General features: G+C 43.4%; 1 protein-coding gene across 7 annotated transcripts in view; it reads right to left on the bottom strand.

The window, feature by feature from the left end:
- LOC137328060 (coiled-coil domain-containing protein 73-like) overlaps positions 1–22,430 on the bottom strand; it is a 156,751-nt gene that overhangs the window by 55,284 nt on the left and 79,037 nt on the right. For all 7 annotated transcript variants that reach the window (XR_010964603.1, XM_067994181.1, XM_067994182.1 and 4 more), the window contains 4 exons: positions 18,204–18,283; positions 7,403–7,531; positions 4,420–4,479; positions 698–802 (listed from right to left, as the gene is read on the bottom strand). Coding sequence is in view for 6 of the 7 variants with exons in the window: in XM_067994181.1 (XP_067850282.1) it covers positions 698–802; positions 4,420–4,479; positions 7,403–7,531; positions 18,204–18,283 (374 nt within the window). In the remaining variant the exon portion in view is untranslated. The remainder of the gene's footprint in view (positions 1–697; positions 803–4,419; positions 4,480–7,402; positions 7,532–18,203; positions 18,284–22,430) is intronic.

The following is a 22,430-nucleotide window of genomic DNA, read 5'->3' as shown; positions in this document are numbered from 1 at the left end:
TCTTCTTCAACTTATTTTCTTCTTCCAATTAAGTCAATCTTCGGAGATTCAGGTCTTGCCTGCCCAAATACCAAATCTTTACAGCTGTTTCTTTACCAATCAGCACCCACCTCCAAAGTGCACAGTGCATCCCAGGAGGCTAAGAAAGAGAAGTAAAGTATATATAATTTTTTTTTAAAAAAAAGCTTAGATAGAAATAGATCCAACGTCTGCTGGCAGCCTTGCTTCAAGCGAACTCCCACTGGCAGTCCCAGCCTCACCCAACCCCCACCAGCAACCCCGACCAAACTTCCACTGACAGCCCTGATTTGACCTGACTCTCAATGGCACCCAGCTCTCACACTCAAATAAATGAATTGACAGTAAACATCATTTACCCTTAATGTGAAGAGGACGGGTATATATGGCTAATTAAGTTATGTGTTAATTTTTTTTTAAAAGATAAAGAAAGAAATTACGCACTGAAATTAACGACCTCATAGGTGAGAAGTCAGATGAAGATAGGTTTAACTCAAAATTATACTCTGCGGCACTGATTACTGTAAAAAGGGAGGAGAAGGGTTGACGGTGCACCAAAACATTCTAAAATAGTCCTGCTTTAGTGCTCAACACCCATAAACCATTAATCATAAAGCACTGTTGGAAAACTTCACAACATGTGGCATCAATAAAAACAACACACTATAAACATTCTGACCTGATGCTTCTCTCCAGAAACTTTTAGCTCTCTTTCAGTTCTGCCTAGTGCCAGTTCCTGATGCTGTAGCAGCTGCTGAGTGTGTTGAAGCAATTTTAAAACTTCCTGATGGAAACAAATGTTTTAAATGTTATTTTTTTTACACAATATGTAAAATGTAACTAGGAATTCAAGAGCACAGAATGCACTAGAACCTAGTGACCATGCATTTGTGCATATTGTGAATGTTTCCAATATTCACTATCACGCATAAAACTGCATGCTTAACATTTTCAAATACACACTGTTTTTTGTATAACATTATTGCAATTAACACATACCTAGAACACAGTTAAAGGCAGCAACAAAATCTATGGGTTCTGATGATCTTTATAAATTGCAAGGGTTTGGACATTACTTGACTCTCTTTTTGCTGCCCAAGTTTCAAATTAGAACTGGTAACAGAGCAATTTAAAAAGCTCCAAAATAAATTTAATATTTTGATAATTCACTAATTTAGACACAGGCAATTCTAAATCAGGGATAAAATGAAAACAAAACTGAATAAGCTTAGAATAAAATATAAGAGAGACTCAGTGACTTTAAGGTATTTTCTATGCAGCTACAGTAATACATGATAAAGTAGATGTGAATAAACAGCTGTGCAAGACTGGTAGAAAGTGGCATCAGAGTTTCGTTCCATTTTTACTACTACTCAGAGTCTTGTTCCCATGTTTAAGTAGTTCACGAAAGTTAGCCCACACAAAAAAATACTCGCTAAGGACTATTAAATCCTGGTTAAAAGGCGATTCTGCTTAGTGTGGGATAAATATAAAAATTGAATTCATTACTTACAGTCATTACATGCAAGTTGGTTTTACAAAGGAAGGGCAAGCCACATCCCAGTTACTAACCTGACTTAAATTGGCAGCCCAACCCAACTCTCCTGTACAATCCTGACCCAATTCCTGCTGGCCGCTCCCATCCTGGTACAACCTGACTCCCACTTGTGTGGCAGCTCACACAATGAAAAGAATGAATGAACTTACAGCTGATAAGTAAGCCATCACTTCATTGCTTTCAGTATAATTTCACTGTTAATATATCAAACAAAGATTTGTATTGACAGAAACGTTGCAAAATATTTCACAAAGCAATACTTTGGAGTGCAGTAGCTATTATGTAGACAAGACATGGTAGCCATTTTGCATATAGCAAGATCCAACAAATAGCAATGAGATGAATGAAGAATCATAGAATCATACAGCACAGAAGGAGGCCATTCAGCCTGTCGTACCTGTGCCGGCTCTTTGAAAGATCTGTCCAATTTAGTCCCACACCCTAGCTTTTTCCCCATAACCCTGCAAATTAGTCCTCTTCAAGGTACATGTCCAATTGCCTTTCTAGAGTTCTTATGGAATCTGCTTCCACCACCCTTTCAGGTAGCGCGTTCAAGATTTTAACAACCCTCTGTGTGAAAAAATATCTCCTCATTTCCCCTCTAGTTCTTTTGCCAATTATTTTAAATCGATGACCTCTGGTTACCGACCCACTTACCAGAGGAAACAGTTTCTCCCTACTTGCTCTATCAAAACCCCTCATAATTTTAAAACTTCTATAAGGTCTCCCCTTAACCTTCTCTGCTCTAAGGAGAACAATCCCAGCTTTCCAATCTCTCCACATAACTGAAGTCCCTCATCCCTGGTATCATCTTGGTAAACCTCCTCTGCACCCTCTCCAAGGCATTGACATCCTTCTTGAAGTGTGGTCCCCAGAATTGTACACAATACTCCAGCTGAGGCCTAACCAGTGATTTGTAAAAGTTTAGCATCACTTCCCTTTTTACAAAGCCAAGTATCCCATACACTTTCTTAACCGCCTCATCAACTTGCCCTGCCACCTTCAAAGATTTGTGGATATGCACCCCCAGGTGCCTCTGCTCTTGCACTCCCCTCAAAATAGTACCAGTTAGATTATACTGCCTCTCCATGAGTTAATCTGTTTTTGGTGCTAGTAGTTGAGGGAGGAATGTTGGCCAGGACACTGGGAGAATTCTCCGTTGTTCTTTGAACAGTGCCATATGAATTTAAACATTTACGTTCGCCTTGACAATGATGTACTGTTGGAGAGATGTATTGTCGAAGGAGCCATCCTTTGGATGAGATGCTAAACCAACCTTCTGACCCAAGAGCGGTTAATTTGTCTGCTAGGCATTCAATCATGTGCGTGAGCTGCCACCAATGCTGGGTCGAACCACCAATAGGAGTCAGTCAGGGGGGAGCTGCCAAAGAAAATTGAGATGGGCCATGGCTATCAGCAGAAGCTGGGTTGGAGTAGGCAGAGAGAGTTGAGTTAATAAGGGGTAGAACTACATTCTGAATAAATCTGCCACTGTTCTCTGCCATGCTGTGGATGTTTGTCAACCTGGCACCCACCCCACATCGTGACTCAAAAGATTCTGCACACATTTCAATTGCACTATCTGACAGGACCTCTGTGTTCCAGCCTGTTAAAACAGGATTTGTGAAATCTTCTGTGGGTCATTTTAATTAAACTTTGTGCACACCACAGCTGGATGAATAAAATATTCCCCCAATTATATGCCAATTTAGGTTCATTATTACAGGCAGGTCCCAATTGGGCAGATCCTTTTGTTAATGAGTCAGATTGAACGGAAACTTCAGAAGCAAAATGGCGCACACCCATTATTTTGATTTCCATTTGTTATTTTTCTACAAGACCAAATCTTTTATTTGTGAAACAGCAAAATATATCCTTAAGAGCAAAGTTTCAGCACTGATTAGTTTACCAAGCTTGTTTCACTGCAGTTAGGAATAAACACAAACAACATACTGAACAGCACACGAAGAGATGCTTGTTTAAAAAATGTAAGGAGTCGCACAACACCAGGTTATAGTCCAACAGCTTTATTTGAAATCACAAGCTTTCGGAGATTTGCTCCTTTGTCCGGTGAAGTTCTGATGAAGGAGCAAAGCTCCGAAAGCTTGTGATTTCAAATAAAGCTGTTGGACTATAACCTGGCGTTGTGCGACTCCTTACATTTGTCCACCCCAGTCCATCACCGGCATCTCCACATCTTGTTTAAAAAAAGTACTTCTGCTCTGCATATGATGGCATCATAGTACTGACTGGGCAAAAAAATATCATACTGATCCCAATAAACACTGAGCTTAAACTATCTGCTTAGCTGACCTGTGGCATTCCTCCCATTCGTATCATATTCAAGCCACTGTGAATTTAATAGCATTTATTTGCATTTAACAGTACTGTTTTTCTTATAATCATTTAAACTGCACGCCTATTTACACGAATGCCACTGGTAAACAACGCTGATCTGTTGAATTTTAGCTCATTTCTTTGTTCATTTTTTGTTGTTGCAATGATCAGGAATGCTGTTGATAAAATATATCCTTTTGCCAAAACAAAGAACGCCACGATATAAAACTCTGTGATGACTGTGGCCTGGAAATTACTGTTGGTGATATGGTGGTAAGATGAACACCTACTGCATTTGTACGACATATCCCTGACTGCTTTTTGTTTCAAATGGGTTAACAACTGAAATAAAATAGCAGACAGAGAAATATCCTTTGATAATGCCAATGGTAACGGTCTTAAAAATGAAAAAACAGCATTAAAATTTCAGTCCACTTACACAGACATTTCAGCTTACAATGGAGACATTCGTCAATTTTTTTTTATCAAAATGGTTTTAATCCAACCTGTTTTTCTTCTTGAACGGCTGATGCATCTTTAGATAACCTCTTGTTTAATTCCACCTCCTTTTGAAAAATTAAAAATATGAAAAAGTTACATAAATTTTCACAACACAAATTTCTACAACTGTTTGTTTGCTCTTACGTTGTAATTAGGAAACTGAAGCCAAAATGCCCAAACTGATCCTAAAATTAGTATCTTAAACCCCCTGAGGCAACTTGTGGAGCAGTGCATCACGAAATGGCAGGATATGGGCTCATGCCTGTGAGTTCCTAGTCTCGGATGTAACCTAAGAAATGGAGGCCAAGCACCATTTTACAAAGAGAAAGGGAGAACGGAGAGTCACCGTAGGCCATAATTGCAAAACTCCTAGCAGGCTCGAGAAACAGATCACCTGCCTGCCCTCTCATTGAGGCAATGGTGCACTGAGGACTTGTGCAAGGAGAGAAAAGTACTTTTCTTGAGGTTATGAAATATATCTGCCTTGCCCTACTTTTCTCCATGTACAGGTCTCACCAAGCCATCCATCTCCTGCAGCCAGGAGGGCAAGAGCAGCTGCAAGGCCTCCAGAATACTTCTCTTCAGCCAGCCATCGAGACGTGGGCAACTGCTGCCCTAAAATGACTCTCCCTCATTTTCCACTCTTCCTATGGCAAGGTTCCTGGCTTCAGCTAAGCACCTCACTGTAGCAGTACGATCAGATCAAGAACTCAACTGGGGTGGGGGGCGGGGAGGGGGGAGCTGCATGAAAAAAAATCAGTTCATTGGGCCCAATATTAGGAGGGAGGCGGGTTGCCAGCGCGGGGTCGACTGGGTGCGTGGGTAACCCGCCCAGTAAAGTCGATGGGTTCCCCATGCAATCGTAAGTAAATTGAAGTCACTTACCTTGGCTTCCACGCTGGAAAGCTGTGCAGCGGGCGGACTGCGCACCCGCATCATAGGCTGTCAGCTGGAGGAGCCCAATTTAAAGGGGCAGTCCTCCACTGACTGATGCTGCAGAAAGGAGCCAAAATTACAGCATGGAGCAGCCCAGGGGGAAGGCTGCTCCCAGGTTTAATGATGCCTCACTCCAGGCCTACTGGATGGGGTGAGGAGGAGGGGGAGGACAGAGAAGTAGCCTGCCTCTGCCACCAAGAAGGCCTGGCTCGAGGTGGCAGAGGAGGACACCAGCACCACCAACATATCATGCACCTGCATACAGTGCAGGAGGCGCTTCAATGACCTAAGTAGGTCAGCCAAAGTGAGTACACTTACTCATTCCCCTACACTCCATCTGCCACATCACCGCCCCCACCCCACATCTCCTTCTGCACTGCCAACACTACTCTATCACATCACTCCTCACACCCACTCAAACCTCATCCTCATCTTACCTGCACTTCCTCATCTCCCCAGTACTCATCCCACCACTACCACTCAACCCAATCCTCATACAATCTCATGGCTCTGTCTCATACTCACCCTCTCGTGCATCTCTTTCACGGTCAGCCTCACCGCACCTGCCGCTACCTGTGCTGCAGCCACAGGGCATGCATCACGTTTGTGTAGTAGGAAGCGTAAGGCAAACGTGTCGTGAGCATGAAGGGGATGCACAAGGGTGTTTGAGGATTTGTCATGGTTTTTACTTATATTTGATTTCTGATCAACTCACATTACATATTATATTGTCACCACTACTGCCACGTCTTGGCCATTCTTGACTGACTTGTGCAATAAGGCCCTTTCATGAGGTTCTCCATGAAGACCCTTGATGCCACCCATTGGGTCACCCTACAGTGGGTGTATGTGTAGTTTCACGACTACATTGTGCAGGTGCCTGTTGCGCAACACTGTGTTGTGTAGCTCCACGTGGCGGATGTGGACGGCATGCCTGGCGAGGCTGGTGATGTTGCTCATCCTCCAGTGGAGTGATGAATGCAGCAATGGACCCCCCACCATCCTGACGGTGTGAGTGTGAGGGGGTCCACAAAGTAGGTAAATGTGTTTGGACAGCAGAGTTTAGGGTATGATTTAATAATTTGGAGTGTGGAGACAACGGTATGGCAGGCAAAACTTTGTCTGAGGTGACAAAGTGCCTTGCTGCAATGAATGAGGGTTTACCCTGCACCTGTTAAATGGACCTTTGCAGCTGCCACTGACTGCTGGCTGCAACACGTCTGTTTAAACAGGGAGTGTCTCCCCCAGCATGGGAAACACGCCCTGGGTAGTCCAAAATCCAAATCTTCCTAAAATCTCCAACTAATGAGGTCTGTAAACGACCTCAAGTACCCAGATATTGATCTTAAGTGGGATCCCACCGGCTTTGATTGCCGGTGGGAGTCCCGCATGCGGGGGCTGCGCGCGCACCGATTCGCGTCAATGGGGAACCCGGAAGTGGGCGGGTTGGAGTCGGGCTCCGGACCCGCTCCGGGAATCCCCAATTTTAGGAGCCCCCCCTGCCGTGAATGCACCCACTCGTCCATCCGAAAATTGACCCCATTGTTTCAAATGTTGTACCACACTAGAGAGGTATGGAGTATTTTAAAAAATGGAACTGAAGACAATTATTAAACATTATTTTCAATTTTCTTGACCCAATATTATGCTATTGTAATTCCCCAGCACACCACATCATTTTAATTCTCAGAAAGTCAAAATTAGAATCAATTTTCTTAAGTATAACACATTAGGGGCAATTTTGATTTTGCGCGATAGTGTAAACAGGGTGATAGCAAATCGACAGCTCGCTTTACATCTCTCCCCATTTTTATTTCCATTGACTTCAACGGGGAGAGATGTAAAACAGGCTGCCGATTCCCTATCACCCGTTTTACACTATCACACAAAGTCAAAATGATCCCCATCAGTTTTGCCAATGTTTTTAGAAATAGTTTCAAAATATATTTACAGATCCCAAGGAGAACTTCACTGTAAAATCATGTATGTTTATATCTACTTAGTTCCAGCTTAAGAGTACATAGTGACTAAATTTAAAATTTGTTATGAAACCATCTGCAGTTTTTGCTTCAGCTCTTGCAGCTGTTGTTGCCGTGCTGTAAGATGGATGTTTTCTTCTCCCAGTTTGCACTGAGAAGTGACCTTGGATCTTATCAAGTCTGCAGTTACTTTCTCCAGTTCCTGAATAGGGACAAAAGTGTACAATAGGTCATTTGAATATCATCCACTCTGAAACTGCCATTTCTTTTCTTTTTTTCAAAAAGAAAATCTAAACAACTCTCGAAAATAAAGCTGGTGGTCACCATTACAAGCCAAACCCTTCTTTCCCACTTCACCAGCTACCCTTTCAATTCAATAAGAATGGGACAAATTTAAATCATTAATTTACTCCACTGTTTGAACTGATGGGTGTAAAAAAAAGCTACGAGCTTTGATCTCAATTAATGACAACTTATGGAACTTCAAGTCATAAATATTCTGCCCTTTTCTCCCCCACCCCCTCCCTTTCTGGTGCAGGGTAGTCTGCTTTATATCCTTCACTCCTTGAGCACATTGACATTTACTCAGACAAACGGCAGAGGTTATGAATGTAAGCTCTCTGATAATATCAAGGATTCTTGATGATGCCATCATATTGAACTAAGGATTCAGCACAGTAATAGTTTTATCTGGCAAATGTTTGGTCTGTTTAACTTTTCACGAAAAACTGGAATTCCATCTTATCGCATCACAATTGTTGAGCTGCTCTGGACTAAATCAAATAATGGTACAAACAGAAGGTTTAATTTTATGTGGTAATTGCAAACGCATTGCAGTAGTTTTACATCCAAATCTTAAAATGTAGCATTTTTTTATATTAAATATATACGTACATTCGTGCACAATAAAACTACTTGCTCATTAACTGAACTAATTTACAGCAATTCAGCAGTCAGTTGCCAGTTAGGTGAAGTGCAGGGATGGACTGTAAATAGGGATGAGTACAAGGGCACTCTCTGTGGCTCTGCATATTTGTTAATTCTCTCATATTTTACAGGAACGGTCTAGTATCTCATTCATTTTACCTAAAATAATGTCAGCTAAATCTTTCCCAAAGCAACCAAAAGGAAATAAGGAAACTAAAACAGAGTCAAAGTGAAGGAAATATTTTTTTTCATAAATACAACTGCATTTATAGAGTGATGTCCTGTGGAAGTTCATCATTTGTTCATGAGTAATCTAACGTCAACATCATTGCAGCTATTTTTAAAATTATGCTCACTCACAGGTTCCAAATCAAAGAAATATTACAAGTAGATTATGATTTTAAAATGCAGATTTATATTTGGGAGAGCGACATAAACTTGTGAAAACTCCCAAGTAAATATGCCATCATCCTCCCTGGCACATACTTCATACCCTCAGTGCCCATGGGGGAGGATTTCAAAGCATAATACTTTTTGCTTAATAAAAAAATACATCCTTGGGAATACTGCAGAATGTTTACATAAAACATGTACAATTAATCATAATACTATTTAGAATTCATTTTTAAAATATATTTTTATAATAAAATGTCTGTTTTACACATCAAATTCCTTCCTTATTGATTAAACATCTTTTCTTCTTCTTCATTATTATAAGGCTCTATATTTTTATTGCTTGTTTTGGTTATTGTATACTTTTGTTACTTATGTATCATATTGCACATAACCTTTCTCCCCGCCACATTCAACAAAAAAAATTGTCTACACCCCTAAAAATAAAATTTACCAGATAACAGACACAGCAAGTTGTTATGATCTGGAATGCACTGCCTGAAAGGGTGGTGGAAGCAGATTCAATAGTAACTTTCTAATGGGAATTGGAGATATACTTGAAAAGGAAAAGCTTGCAGGCTATGGAAAGCGCAGGGAGTGTGGCTAATTGGATAGTTCTTTCAAAGAGCCTGCACAAGCATGATGGGCCAAATGGCCTCCTTCTGTGCTGTATGATTCTATGAAAAAACACAGAAAAGGGTCATCAAAAAAACAAGGTCGCTCAGAAGTTTGACTCCAACAACTGTCTCTTCATCACACCCCATAACATCAACAACTTGCATTTCTATAGCACCTATTAACAAAGGAAAATGTTCTAGGACCCTGCACAGGAGCATAATCAGACAAAAATTGACCCCGAGCCAATGAAGGACGTGTGACTAAAATCTTCGTCAAAGAGGCAGGTTTTAAGGAATGTCTTAAAGGAGGAGAGAGAGATGGAGATACGGAGAGGTTTAGTGAAGGAATTCCAGAGCTTGGGCCTGGACGGCTGAAGGCACGGCCGCCAATGGTGGAGCAAAAGAAGTGGGGAATGCGCAAGAGGCCAGAGTTGGAGGGTTATAGGGCTGGAGGAGGTTACGTAGATAGGGAGGGGAAAGGCCGTAGAAGGATTTGAACACAAGGATCTCAAATTTTAAAATCGAGGCATTGGTGGACCGGGAGCCAATGTAGGTCAGCGAACACAGGGGAGCTGGGTGAGCAGGACTTGGTACCAGTTAGGATATGGGCAGCAGAGCTTTGGATAAGCTCAAGTTTATGGAGGGTGGAAGATGGGAAGCCGGCCAGGAAAGCATTGGAATAGTCAAGTCTGGAGATAACAAAAGCATGGATGAAAGTTTCAGCAGCAGATAAGCTGAAACAAGGGTGGAGACAGGTGTTATTACGGAGGTGGAAATAGGAAGTCTTGGTGATGGAGAGAATATGGGGTCGGAAGCTCACCTCAGGGTCAAATAGGACTGCAAGGCTGCGAACAATCTGGTTCAGCCTGAGGCAGTGGCCAGGGAGGGGGATAAAATTGGTGGCGGGAACAGAGTTTTTGATGGGAGCCGAAGATAATGGATTCGATCTTCCAATGTTTAATTGGAGGAAATTCCAGGACTGGAATTCGGATAAGCAGTCAGACAACAAAGAGTCAGTGGAGGGGTCGAGAGAGGTGGTAATCAGGTAGAGATGGGTGCCGTCAGCGTACATGTGGAACCAGACGTTATGTCAAATAGCAAAATGCACCCCACTGAGCCTGTGAACATTCTGGGATCTGCATATAATTTTCCTCCATCGCATAATTTACAATCCCTACCCAGCATGCTGAACTCCCCCCCCGCTCCCACCATTTTCAACACCAACCATCATTGGGCCTGTCTGATTACCATTGCCAATTAATGCCAAATTAAGGACAGCTTTGTGCTGTAGGCCCATTTCCCCAGGAACTGTATTGAGGCTTTCCAAACTCATTTCACAACAGACTCACAGCCAGCAAAGGAGTCGGTCATCCAATCTGAACTAGATCTGAACCGAACTCCCTGTGGAGAATGGGCACCCTCTGTGCCATCCAGCACTTGGGACATGAGCTTTTAGCTGTTTGGAATATCGTCAACTTGCACGTACATCCCATTAACAGTCAAACTGTACATTTAATAATAACTGCCAAAAAAAATCTAATATATTCAAAATTATGCAGTTTTTAACAACGCCATTAAAATAAAACAGGTTATCGCCTCCACTAAATAACAGAGGAAGAATTTGGTATGAGGGTGTTAGGCATTTGTAGATGGCATCGTCAAAGTAGCTTCCAGCTGTTTTCTGGTTTAGAAATGTTAACTGGTTAATGTTTAAAATAGTGATTTTGAGTGACAAATTAAGATATGGGAAAAAGGGCAGGAAATTTGAACTTACTAAAATTTTCATCCTGTGCCTTTTTTGTTCCATAGAATTGACCTTAGTGATCATATTTTTCATTGCAATAAATGTAAATAGTTTTGTGAATGGAATTTGACCTCATCGAAGTCAAATATGTGTGACCTGGACTACTGTGTATGTATATATTATTAATACCAACTTATCTTCTCTTTCAATGACATATATATATCAAATAAGTTGATGTTAAGAATAGAACTCTTAATGAGCTTGCTTGAGATTTTCTTTGTCTGCTATTTTAAAGCAGGCATTAGTCAGTTTATTTTAAATCGGTTAAAGCCTCCGCTAAAATAGCGGTGAAAGCAATGTTATATGAACACATTAAGCTTTCATCCACTAATATCGTCAATAGTAATTTCTAGGCTTTTAAGTGAGCACTATTTAGAGTTAATAATCAAAGCTAAATATTCCTGCTGAGCAAAGGCTATAAATCAGATTTTTTAAACAAGTGACAGAATCATTAAATAGCTGTTATGTCTCTTAAAAATATTACTATAATTATAGCAAATTGCCAACTAACTATTCAGATTCCAGCGCTGATAGTTTCATATCTCTGTACAAATCTCCGCAGATCATCAAATAGCACCAGAGAATTTAATAATAATCTTAAGTAATAAATAATTGTGAACAGACACAACTATAAAATACAGACTAATAAAGAATAATTACGATGCATTAATATTGACCAACAGTGCAATTATATAGCCTCAGAGCAAATTTTTTTTCCCATTATTTCTCAATGTTATTATCTGTGATTGGTGTCTCTCAACATCCAAATACCGGTGTATAGCTTAATCTAAAACTAGTGAATATTTCACTGCAGCTACACCAGGCAGGATTTGATAGAAGTGGAAGGGCAGTTCCAATGTACAAGTGGCCAAAGAATTAGCATTCATTTAAAACAGCACAAATACAACATGCTGCCTGCATCGCAACGACTGGGCACGGGTTAATTGTGTGCCACACTCTCCATGCCCTCTCGCATTAAAAAGCCCTACTGTTTATTTGGTAAAGAAGAAAAATGTTTTTTTGTATCTGAGCTGTAATTTTGCAGTAGAAGTTATAAAAGGAATAAGAAAGGTGAACATAGATAGGCTATTTCCATTGCAAATAAATCGAAGACAAGAAGCTAGTGGGGGTTAAATTGGATAACCCCTGAAAACGGGCATGGAGAGTGCGGCACACAATTAACCCGTGCCCAGTCGTTGCGATGCAGGCAGCATGTTATATTTGTGCTGTTTTAAATGAATGCTACGTGCAGCCATCGCTACCTGCACCGTTAATTGGCTGCACGCATCGGTAGGGGGCCCTGATATCGCAAGTGGCTCGCGCTTCTTAAAGGCAGCCTGCACCTCTTAAGGGGGAGGTGCATTGTGGTTGCAAGAAGTGGTAGGAGTCGTTTGTGAAGTAATCCAGTGTTGTAATACTTTGAAGAATGGATGCGCCAAGAGAGCGTGCACCAAGGTTCTCTGATGATGCACTTAAGGCCTTGGTGAAAGAGGTGGAGAAAAGGAGTGGAATCCTGTCTCCGCATGGGGGGTAATAGGCCCTCCAGACATATGCTCAGGAGGCAGTGGGAGGAAGTAGCGGAGGAGGTAAATGTCAGGAGCATAGCTCCAAGAACATGGATGCAGTGCAGGAATAAGTTCAATGATTTAACACGAGTTGTCAAGGTGAGTGAGTTCAAGTTTCAAGTGGCATGTCCTACCAACTGCACTACTAGCGTATTCCACGGCTCAATGCACTACGCCCCCATCACCCACCTACCAACAATCTCTTTCAATCAGTACTCAACCTTTCAAATCAGATGCTTTATCTCACCCTCACATACCTAGCACTGTTGCAAGTCTCATACCCACAACTCACAGAGTTCACACACATTGGCAACTATTCAACCATGACAGCCACATCACCCAAACATCTTGCAGGACACTCACTGACACACTTCCCTCTTTCTGGCGCGTATCAAGAGGCAGCAAGAAACAACTGGAGGAGGACAAGCCTGTCTACATGTTTTAACTCCCATGGAGAGACATTGCTGGCCATCATGGGAAAAGCCATCGCTAAGGCTGTGGCCACTGGTGGTGCTGGAAGGATCAATGATGAGGGTCTCTGCATACCTAATCCTCCTTCTCTCTTCCCACTTTTCCCTCATCCCACAATCTTTTCTGACTCACGTGCAGTAGATTGTGTAAGCACACGCTTTTTACATTCTCCTCTCCCCTCACCACAACCCAACCCGTGTCCCTTTGTCAGTTCAGATACCCAAGAACTGGAACCTGCACAGTCAGAGGAGGCAGAGGAAGATGACAGTGATGATGAAGCAACACCGTCACTCAATCTTACACTCGCAGCCACCAGCTTAGAGACTGACACTGCGCATAGTTTATAGGCGAGGATAGAGGAGGGATCTGCATGTGGTGAGACACCGGGCACAAGTGTGCAGGAGTCAGGGCGGGGGGGAAAGGTGCCAGCTCACCGGAGGGAGAGGTCGCGGCAAGGTCGCAGACTAGCTCTGCTACAGAGGATTCAGAAGATGACTTCGATGGGCCAGGCTACAGAAGAAGGCTGATGGACGTACACAACCAAATGCTTGGTGCACTGGAAAGCCTGCCAGAAAGCCTGCGCACAATGTCAAGGAGCATGGAAGAGTCCAGCTCCAACTTGGCACAGGGCTTTGCGAAGAGCTTGGAGCCCATCCTTTTCAACATGGAACGGGCTGTCACCTCCATCAGCACAACTGTGGAACCCATCACAATGCAGCATCCAATGATCGATATAACAGCATCCATCAAAGGTTTGACTGCTGCCTTCATGGCTCTGGGTACCACTGATAAAAGGTGCTTCCAGGGCGTCACAGCAGTCCAACAATCTGCTCTCGAACAGGATTGCTGAGGCGCCGCCTGAGAGAGTCACAGTGGCTCCGTGGAAGACGAACCTGCTGTCCTTTCTCGTGTTGACAGTATTCCTGCTCCCACCCCTGCCGTTCCGCCAGTGCCCTTGCTGTTGCTTCTTAGCCAGCCGGCCCATACTGCTGCAGCTCAGGCAGAGATGGTGTGGTCTGAAGCCGGGCCCTCTAGGCCCAGAACTGCTTGAGGTCGTCCTCCAAGGCCATCTGCAGTCTCCTCAATTGAACGTCAGCAGCCTTCCACCTCCCATGTTCCAGCCAGTGGGGAAACTCCTCATGGGAGCACTAGAAAATATAAAAGGCACACGAAAGACAGATACTAAGGGAATGCACAAGGGTGAATTGTCTCTTTTTGTTTGCATTAATTTCATGTACTAATTTATAAATGTGGATTTGAATTTGCATTTGGTGGTGGTTTTTATTTCTGCAATGAGCTGAGGGAGAAACCAATGTGTAATCATAAGCAGGACGATGTGATGGTCATGTGAGAGGAAAGATAAGGAGTGTGGGACTGTTAGTGAATGGGGAGGTGTAGTTAAGGTTACTGATATCGCTCATTAATAATCTGATCACATAGAGTCCTGGCAGAAAGGGTCTGTCTACATTGTAGCCTCCCTTCCTCTTCCTCCACTTCCTGTTGCACTTCTTCCTCCTCCTCCTCCGCCTCTTGTTCATGCTCCTCAGGTTCTCACCTGATAGGCAGTGGCAAGGAGAGTTCCCTCATAATGGCGAGGTTGTGCAGCATGCAGCATACAATGACAAATCTTGATACCCGTTCAGCTGAGTACTTCAGGGCTCCTCCAGTGGGGTCCAGGCAGCAGACGCATTGCTTGAGGACACCTATGGCTCTCGTTGTAGGCCTGCTGTGCACACATGCATGGGTTCCTGACCAGAGTCATGAGACATGTCAGGTGGGGATAATCCTTGTCGCCCAGTAGCCAGCTGGGTACTTGCCGTGCTGGTTGAAATACAGGTGGAATAGAGGACTTCCGCAGAATGAACAAATCATGACTGCTGCCAGGATAGCGACCACTGACCTACATGATGTGCGCCTGTGGTCACACACCAGCTGCACATTGAGGGAATGGAATCCCTTTCTGTTCACGAATATGCCAGAGTTCAGATGAGGAGCATGCAAGGCAATGTGCATGCAGTCAATGGCACCATGGGGAAGCTTGCAATGTGAGCAAAACCTCATGCTCGCTCCTCCTGTTTGTCTCTGGCAAAAGGGAATGAGATGAATGTGTTTCTCATTGAATAGAGAGCCTCAGTGACTTCCCTTATACTGCTTATATCTCCAGCAGCAGCCTGAAAGGAGCCAGAGCCATAAAAATTAAGAGCCACAGTCACCTTGACAGCCACAGGCAGTGCTGTCCTTGCTCTGCTTTGTGGCTGCAGCAGTTGACAAATTTCAGTCACAACCTCTTTCGTATACCAAAGACGTCTGATGCACTGGTCGTCACTGAAGTTGAGGGAAGAGAATTGCTCCCTGAAGACCCTCTGCAGATATGGCCTGCTGCTGTGTACCATACTCCTCCTCCTCCCCCCGCATCTAGCAGCTTGTCCTTCTCTGCGTGTCCCAGTCATGTTCAATTGCCAGAGGAAGCCCTACCAGGCCACCCATGTCTGGAAGCAACTTTTCTCAGCACAATATTTCAAATGACACAAAGAGTACAGCAAATCAGCCAGACCACTCTCCCTGTGGAGTAATGAAACTTTATCCAAGTAGAGGAATCCTCTAAAAACACATGCAATTGCACCAGCAGCCAGAAGAAATAATCCAGCCACTAACCTGTAAGTACTTCACGATCCTTTTAAAGAGAGCTGCTGGGGGGGGTCCTTCATGCCCTTTAAGTCCTGTTCAGCTGTGCAAAATAGTAGCATTGCCTTCAAATCAGCGTTCACACTGATCCCCGTCATAATCTCTCTACTCTGCATGCTGCCGACGTTCGTTAGGTGCGCACACGCAAACCCCTTTTCCATGATGGCGTCCTGCGCACTTCCTATTGGAACTGTGCACTTCCTATTGGAACTGTGCACGCGCATCTCGGACCCATTTTCGGGACCGAGGTGTCTGCGTAGCGCCTAAAAAACGTGCTACACGGCCCAATTTCACCCCCAATATCTCAAGATAAGCAGTAGTAATATAAAGGGAGGAGATTATAGAATCATACAGCACAGGAGGAGGCCATTCAGCCCATCGTGTCCGTGCTGGCTAGAAACATTAGAAAAAACATTTTCACAAAAAGAGTTATGGGAATGTGGAATGCTTTGCCTTGAGTGTTAATTAATGCTAAATCAACTGCAGCATCCAAAAATGTATTGGTTGATTATTTAAACCAAGGTATGGGGGCGGGAAATAAGGAAAATGGGGCCTGTGTAAAATCAGCCTCCAAAATAGGCCTAAATTCAGCTCACAGAAGAAGGATTAAACGGTCTCCTCATGTATTAAATTTTTTCTAGTTGTTATTTATATATCCTATTATATTATAGCAATTTATGGCCGACTGCCCCACATCGTTAAACCTGTATCTCAGTATTTGTCCAAAGTTACTGTTTCTTAAAACAATGTTTGAAGGACTGCTATAATCTATTTTTTAAACAGATAACCTAGTACTTGGGTGGAAATATCTGCAGGATCAAGTTTTGAATTACATCAAACTTAATTCTAGAAGTGTCCACAGTAACATACATTGGAATAAAAACACCAGACGATGAGTATTAAAATTAGTTTCTCCAAGTTTTAAAGACACTTAGCAGTAACATGCTGATTTGCTAGATTCTACCGTTTCAATTTAAAATCTGATTTATCTTCCACTGACTCACCTGTTCACATATTCTTTGTTTCTCTTCTTTTGATGCTACTTCCCACCTGGGGCAGGCAGGCCATATGAAAAATCAGACAATTTCCTGATTGCCCCCTCTGTGAATGGTTCCATAACTCTGCATTATCGCCATGCCCCTCCCCCACCTTTCCGTGAGAATCGCAAAGAATCCCGCGCCTTTTCGCAGGAGCCAGTCCACCCCTGTTCCCATCGTCTGATCATCTCAGCCATCTCCTGTTTTCCTTCTTTGCAGATTCCAAGCCATTCCGCTGATACTTCCTCTCCTGTGTTCTTTCCCTGTGTTCTTTCCCTCGCCCTCCCCTTCGTTCTGATTCTATTTAAACACTTGTTCAGTTTTCATCTTCTCAGTTCTCATGAAGTGTTACAGTCGAAACGTTAACTTGTCTGTCCTCTCCACAGATGCTGACTGACCTGCTGCATGTTTCCAGAATTGTTTATTGTTTCACCTCTGCAGCATTTTTGGCTTTTAATTCAGCAGCAAAGTCCTGCGTTGTTGTACACTGGAAAATTATGTGTAGCGATAACCAGCGTCCTAAAGTCACTTTCTATAAAAATGCCATTGTGCAATATCGACACCAGATTCACAGGACAAGTACAGTACATAAAGCAACCTTAAGCAATTTAAACAATTAAATCTAGGGTTTCATTTTACATTATATTTTGTTGTTAGAATCCTTTGAGCCCTGAGTCAAAATAAATACTATACACATATATACATATATACACACACATCATAGTGTTTGCAAAATAATTTTCTGTAAGTTTACATTACTGATTAAAAAATTGAATCCAAAACCATAGGCTTGATGTGTTACTACACTGACACACTGTGCCAAAGTGGAAGGGGTGCAGGTTCTCCCCAGTGATTCCTCATATAGCAAGATCCATGTCACCCTCGCATGCCAAATAGTGGCTAGCTTACAGCGGTACCAGGAGAGATCTAGCAACAAACTATTGTGGTCAGTGAACAAGGAGACATAAAGCAATAAGGAGAAGCAAATTAGTTGCAGACAAAACAGCAGCAGACAAGAAAAGTTCTTAGAAAGCTGAATCAACCACAGTTCAATTTTCCAGTCGCTGCACCATTGCCTAAACTCAAAAAATAAACAGTAACTGTGTATCACTGCCTCTTACTTCAAGAATGCTATCACTGCGGTAAAAATTCCTCAATAATGATATGTAGGCATTGTAAATCACTTGCAAAGATTTCCTCTGTCGGCTATTTCTTGTGAAATCAGAACCACGTTCTAAAAGAATGCATTTCCAAAGTCAGGAATATTAAACAGAATTAAACACATTTACAATGCAACCTGAGGAATTTTTAATCCATTGCACTCAGAGTTTAAATGTGCAGTATTATTGATCCTTCCTTGCGGTTTCTGAATTACCTGTTTCAGGTCATGTATGGCATTTTCCTGATTTTTATTCACTGTCATTAGCTTTTTGTTCAACCTTGTTGCTTCCTCCACTGCAAAAAAAACATGAAATATCAAAATGTTTTCTGGAAATCACTTAAAAAAATTCTGTTACAAGTTAATCTAAAAGGTAGTCCCCATTTTTATATATAACTTTGTACCTGGAGTTCATCTGTAAGTATATTATTTTCATTACATATGTTCATTAAACATTTAAATGTAAGGAATCTTACAACACCAAGTTATAGTCCAACAGTTTTATTTGAAAATCACAAGCTTTCGGAGCTTACCTCCTTCGTCAGGTGAGTGAGTGAAGGGTTCTAAGATCTCATAGCATATATTAGCCTGGGAGACGATCACAGCAATCAAAGGTGTCATTGGTGTTCAGACAGGTTAGCCACGGAAAACATTACATCCCAGTATACTGAATACACAATGGGTCAGATTACAAAGCCAGAGAGAGAAAGAGACCCGAAAGGCAGATAGAGAGAGAGAGAGAGAGAGAGAATGTCCAGTTGTATTAAAAAGATAACTTTTTTTTCCGCTGGTGGGGTTACGTGTAGCAAGTGAGGTCATCCTCACGCCTCCACTACTCGCCTTCAAACAGCCACCCAACCTCAAACAGACCATCGTTCGCAGCAAATTACCCAGCTTTCAGGAGAACAGCGTCCATGACACAACACAACCCTGCCACGGCAACCTCTGCAAGACATGCCAGATCATCGACACGGATACCACCATCACACGAGAGGACACCACCCACCAGGTACATGGTTCATACTCCTGTGACTCGGCCAACGTTGTCTACCTCATACGTTGCAGGAAAGGATGCCCCGCAGCATGGTACATTGGCGAGACCATGCAGACACTGCGACAACGGATGAACGGACACCGCGCAACAATCGCCAGACAGGAGGGTTCCCTCCCAGTCGGGGAACACTTCAGCAGTCAAGGACATTCAGCCACCGATCTCCGGGTGAGCGTTCTCCAAGGCGGCCTTCGAGACACACGACAACGCAAAATCGTTGAGCAGAAATTGATAGCCAAGTTCCGCACCCATGAGAACGGCCTCAACCGGGATCTTGGGTTCACGTCACGCTACACGTAACCCCACCAGCGGAAAAAAAAGTTATCTGTTTTTAATACAACTGGACATTCTCTCTCTCTCTCTCTGCCTTTCGGGTCTCTTTCTCTCTCTGGCTTTGTAATCTGACCCAGTGTGTATTCAGTATACTGGGATGTAATGTTTTCCGTGGCTAACCTGTCTGAACACCAACGACACCTTTGATTGCTGTGATCATCTCCCAGGCTAATATATGCTATGAGATCTTAGAACCCTTCACTCACTCACCTGACGAAGGAGGTAAGCTCCGAAAGCTTGTGATTTTCAAATAAAACTGTTGGACTATAACTTGGTGTTGTAAGATTCCTTACATTTGTCCACCCCAGTCCATCACCGGCATCTCCACATCAAACATTTAACTTTTTTTTATTCGTTCATGTGATGTGGGTGTCACTGGCAAGGCCAGCATTTATTGCCCATCCCTAATTGCCCTTGAGAAGGTGGTGGGGAGTCGCCTTCTTGAACCGCTGCAGTCCGTGTGGTGAAGGTTCTCCCACAGTGCTGTTAGGAAGGGAGTTCCAGGATTTTGACCCACCCACGATGAAGGAACGGCGATATATTTCCAAGTCGGGATGGTGTGTGACATGGAGGGGAACGTGCAGGTGGTGTTGTTCCCATGTGCCTGCTGCCCTTGTCCTTCTAGGTGCTAAAGGTCTGGGAGGTGCTGTCGAAGAAGCCTTGGCGAGTTGCTGCAGTGCATCCTGTGGATGGTACACACTGCAGCCACGGTCCGCCGGTGGTGAAGGGAGTGAATGTTTAGGGTGGTGGATGGGGTGCCAGTCAAGCGGGCTGCTTTGTCCTGGATGGTGTCGAGCTTCTTGAGTGTTGTTGGAGCTGCACTCCTCCAGGCAAGTGGAGAGTATTCCATCACACTCCTGATTTGTGCCTTGTAGATGGTGGAAAGTCTTTGGGGTGTCAGGAGGTGAGCCACTTGCCGCAGAATACCCAGCCTCTGACCTGCTCTTGTAGCCACAGTATTTATATGGCTGGTCCAGTTAAATTTCTGGTCACTGGTGACCCCCAGGATGTTGATAGTGGGGGATTTGGCGATGGTAATGCCGTTGAATGTCAAGGGCAGGTGGTTAGGCTCTCTCTTGTTGGAGATGGTCATTGCCTGGCACTTGTGTGGCGCGAATGTTACTTGCCACTTATGAGCCCAAGCCTGGATGTTGTCCAGGTCTTGCTGCATGCAGGCTTGGACTGCTTCATTATTTGAGGAGTCGCGAATGGAACTGAACACTGTGCAATCATCAGCGAACATCCCATTTCTGACCTTATGATGGAGGGAAGGTCATTGATGAAGCAGCTGAAGATGGTTGGGCCTAGGACACTGCCCTGAGGAACTCCTGCAGCAATGTCCTGGGACTGAGATGATTGCCCTCCAACAACCACTACCATCTTCCTTTGTGCTAGGTATGACTCCAGCCACTGGAGAGTTTTCCCCCTGATTCCCATTGACTTCAATTTTACTTGGGCTCCTTGGTGCCACACTCAGTCAAATGCAGCCTTGATGTCAAGGGCAGTCACTCTCACCTCACCGCTGGAATTCAGCTCTTTTGTCCATGTTTGGACCAAGGCTGTAATGAGGTCTGGAGCCGAGTGGTCCTGGCGGAACCCAAACTGAGCATTCATGAGCAGGTTATCGGTGAGTAAGAGCTGCTTGATAGCACTGTCGACGACACCTTCCATCACTTTGCTGATGATTGAGAGTGGACTGATGGGGCAGTAATTGGCCGGATTGGATTTGTCCTGCTTTTTGTGGAGGGTTAAATTACGAGGCAAGATTACACAAGCTAGGGTTGTATTCCCTGGAATTTAGAAGATTAAGGGGCGATTTGATCGAAGTTTTCAAGATATTAATTGGAACTGCTAGGGTAGGTAGAGAGAAGCTATTTCCGCTGGTTGGGGAAGTCTAGGACTAGGGGACATAGCCTAAAGATTAGAGCCAGGACTTTCAGGAGTGAAGTTAGGAAACACTTCTACACGCAAAGGGTGGTATAAGTTTGGAACTCTCTTCCGCAAACGGCAGTTGATGCGAACTCAGTTGTTAATTTTAAATCTGAGATTGATAGATTTTTGTTAGACCCATATCCCTTAATACCTCTGGTTAAGACGGGGATATGGAGTTTGGCCACAGATCAGCCATGATCTCATTGAATGATGGAACAGGCTCGAGGGGCTAACTGGCCAATCCTGTTCCTTTGTTCCTAGAGGAAATACTGTAGCCTTTCCCTATTCACCCTATCAAAACTCTTAATAATTATTTTAAAACTCCTATTAAATCGCTTCTTCTTTTCTGCTCCGGTGGAGTATCTCAAGCCTCTCCTCATAACATAGTGATTGTATCACTTGTAACATCCCAGGACTTTTCTTGCAAATTAGTGATCTGTATTTATGAACAAAGCAATAAAGGTCTGAAGGTCCTTTCCGAATTGTGTGTAGTGGATGCTGTTACCTTTTATGAAGATCAGGTTGAAGAATAGGTATAATCAAATTGTGTTGTTCCCCAGATACAATTTAGATCATCGTGGAAAAAAATTATCAGTGTCAGTTACAATTAAGGTATTTTTTATAAAGCTGTTTAAATGTTTGATGTGGAGATGCCGGTGATGGACTGGGGTGGACAAATGTAAGGAATCTTACAACACCAGGTTATATTAGCCTGGGAGATGATCACAGCAATCAAAGATGTCATTGGTGTTCAGACAGGTTAGCCACGGAAAACATTACATCCCAGTATACTGAATACACAATGGGTCAGATTACAAAGCCAGAGAGAGAAAGAGACCCGAAAGGCAGCGAGAGAGAGAGAGAGAGAGAGAGAGAATGTCCAGTTGTATTAAAAAGATAACTTTTTTTCCGCTGGTGGGGTTACGTGTAGCGTGACATGAACCGAAGATCCCAGTTGAGGCTGTTCTCATGGGTGCGGAACTTGGCTATCAATTTCTGCTCAACGATTTTGCGTTGTCGTGTGTCTCGAAGGCCGCCTTAGAGAACGCTTACCCGGAGATCGGTGGCTGAATGTCCTTGACTGCTAAAGTGTTCCCCGACTGGGAGGGAACCCTCCTGTCTGGCGA

The sequence above is a fragment of the Heptranchias perlo genome, chromosome 12 (assembly GCF_035084215.1).
Source record: "Heptranchias perlo isolate sHepPer1 chromosome 12, sHepPer1.hap1, whole genome shotgun sequence".
Classification (NCBI taxonomy): Eukaryota; Metazoa; Chordata; class Chondrichthyes; order Hexanchiformes; family Hexanchidae; genus Heptranchias; species Heptranchias perlo.
This window is presented reverse-complemented; position numbering and strand designations above follow the sequence as displayed.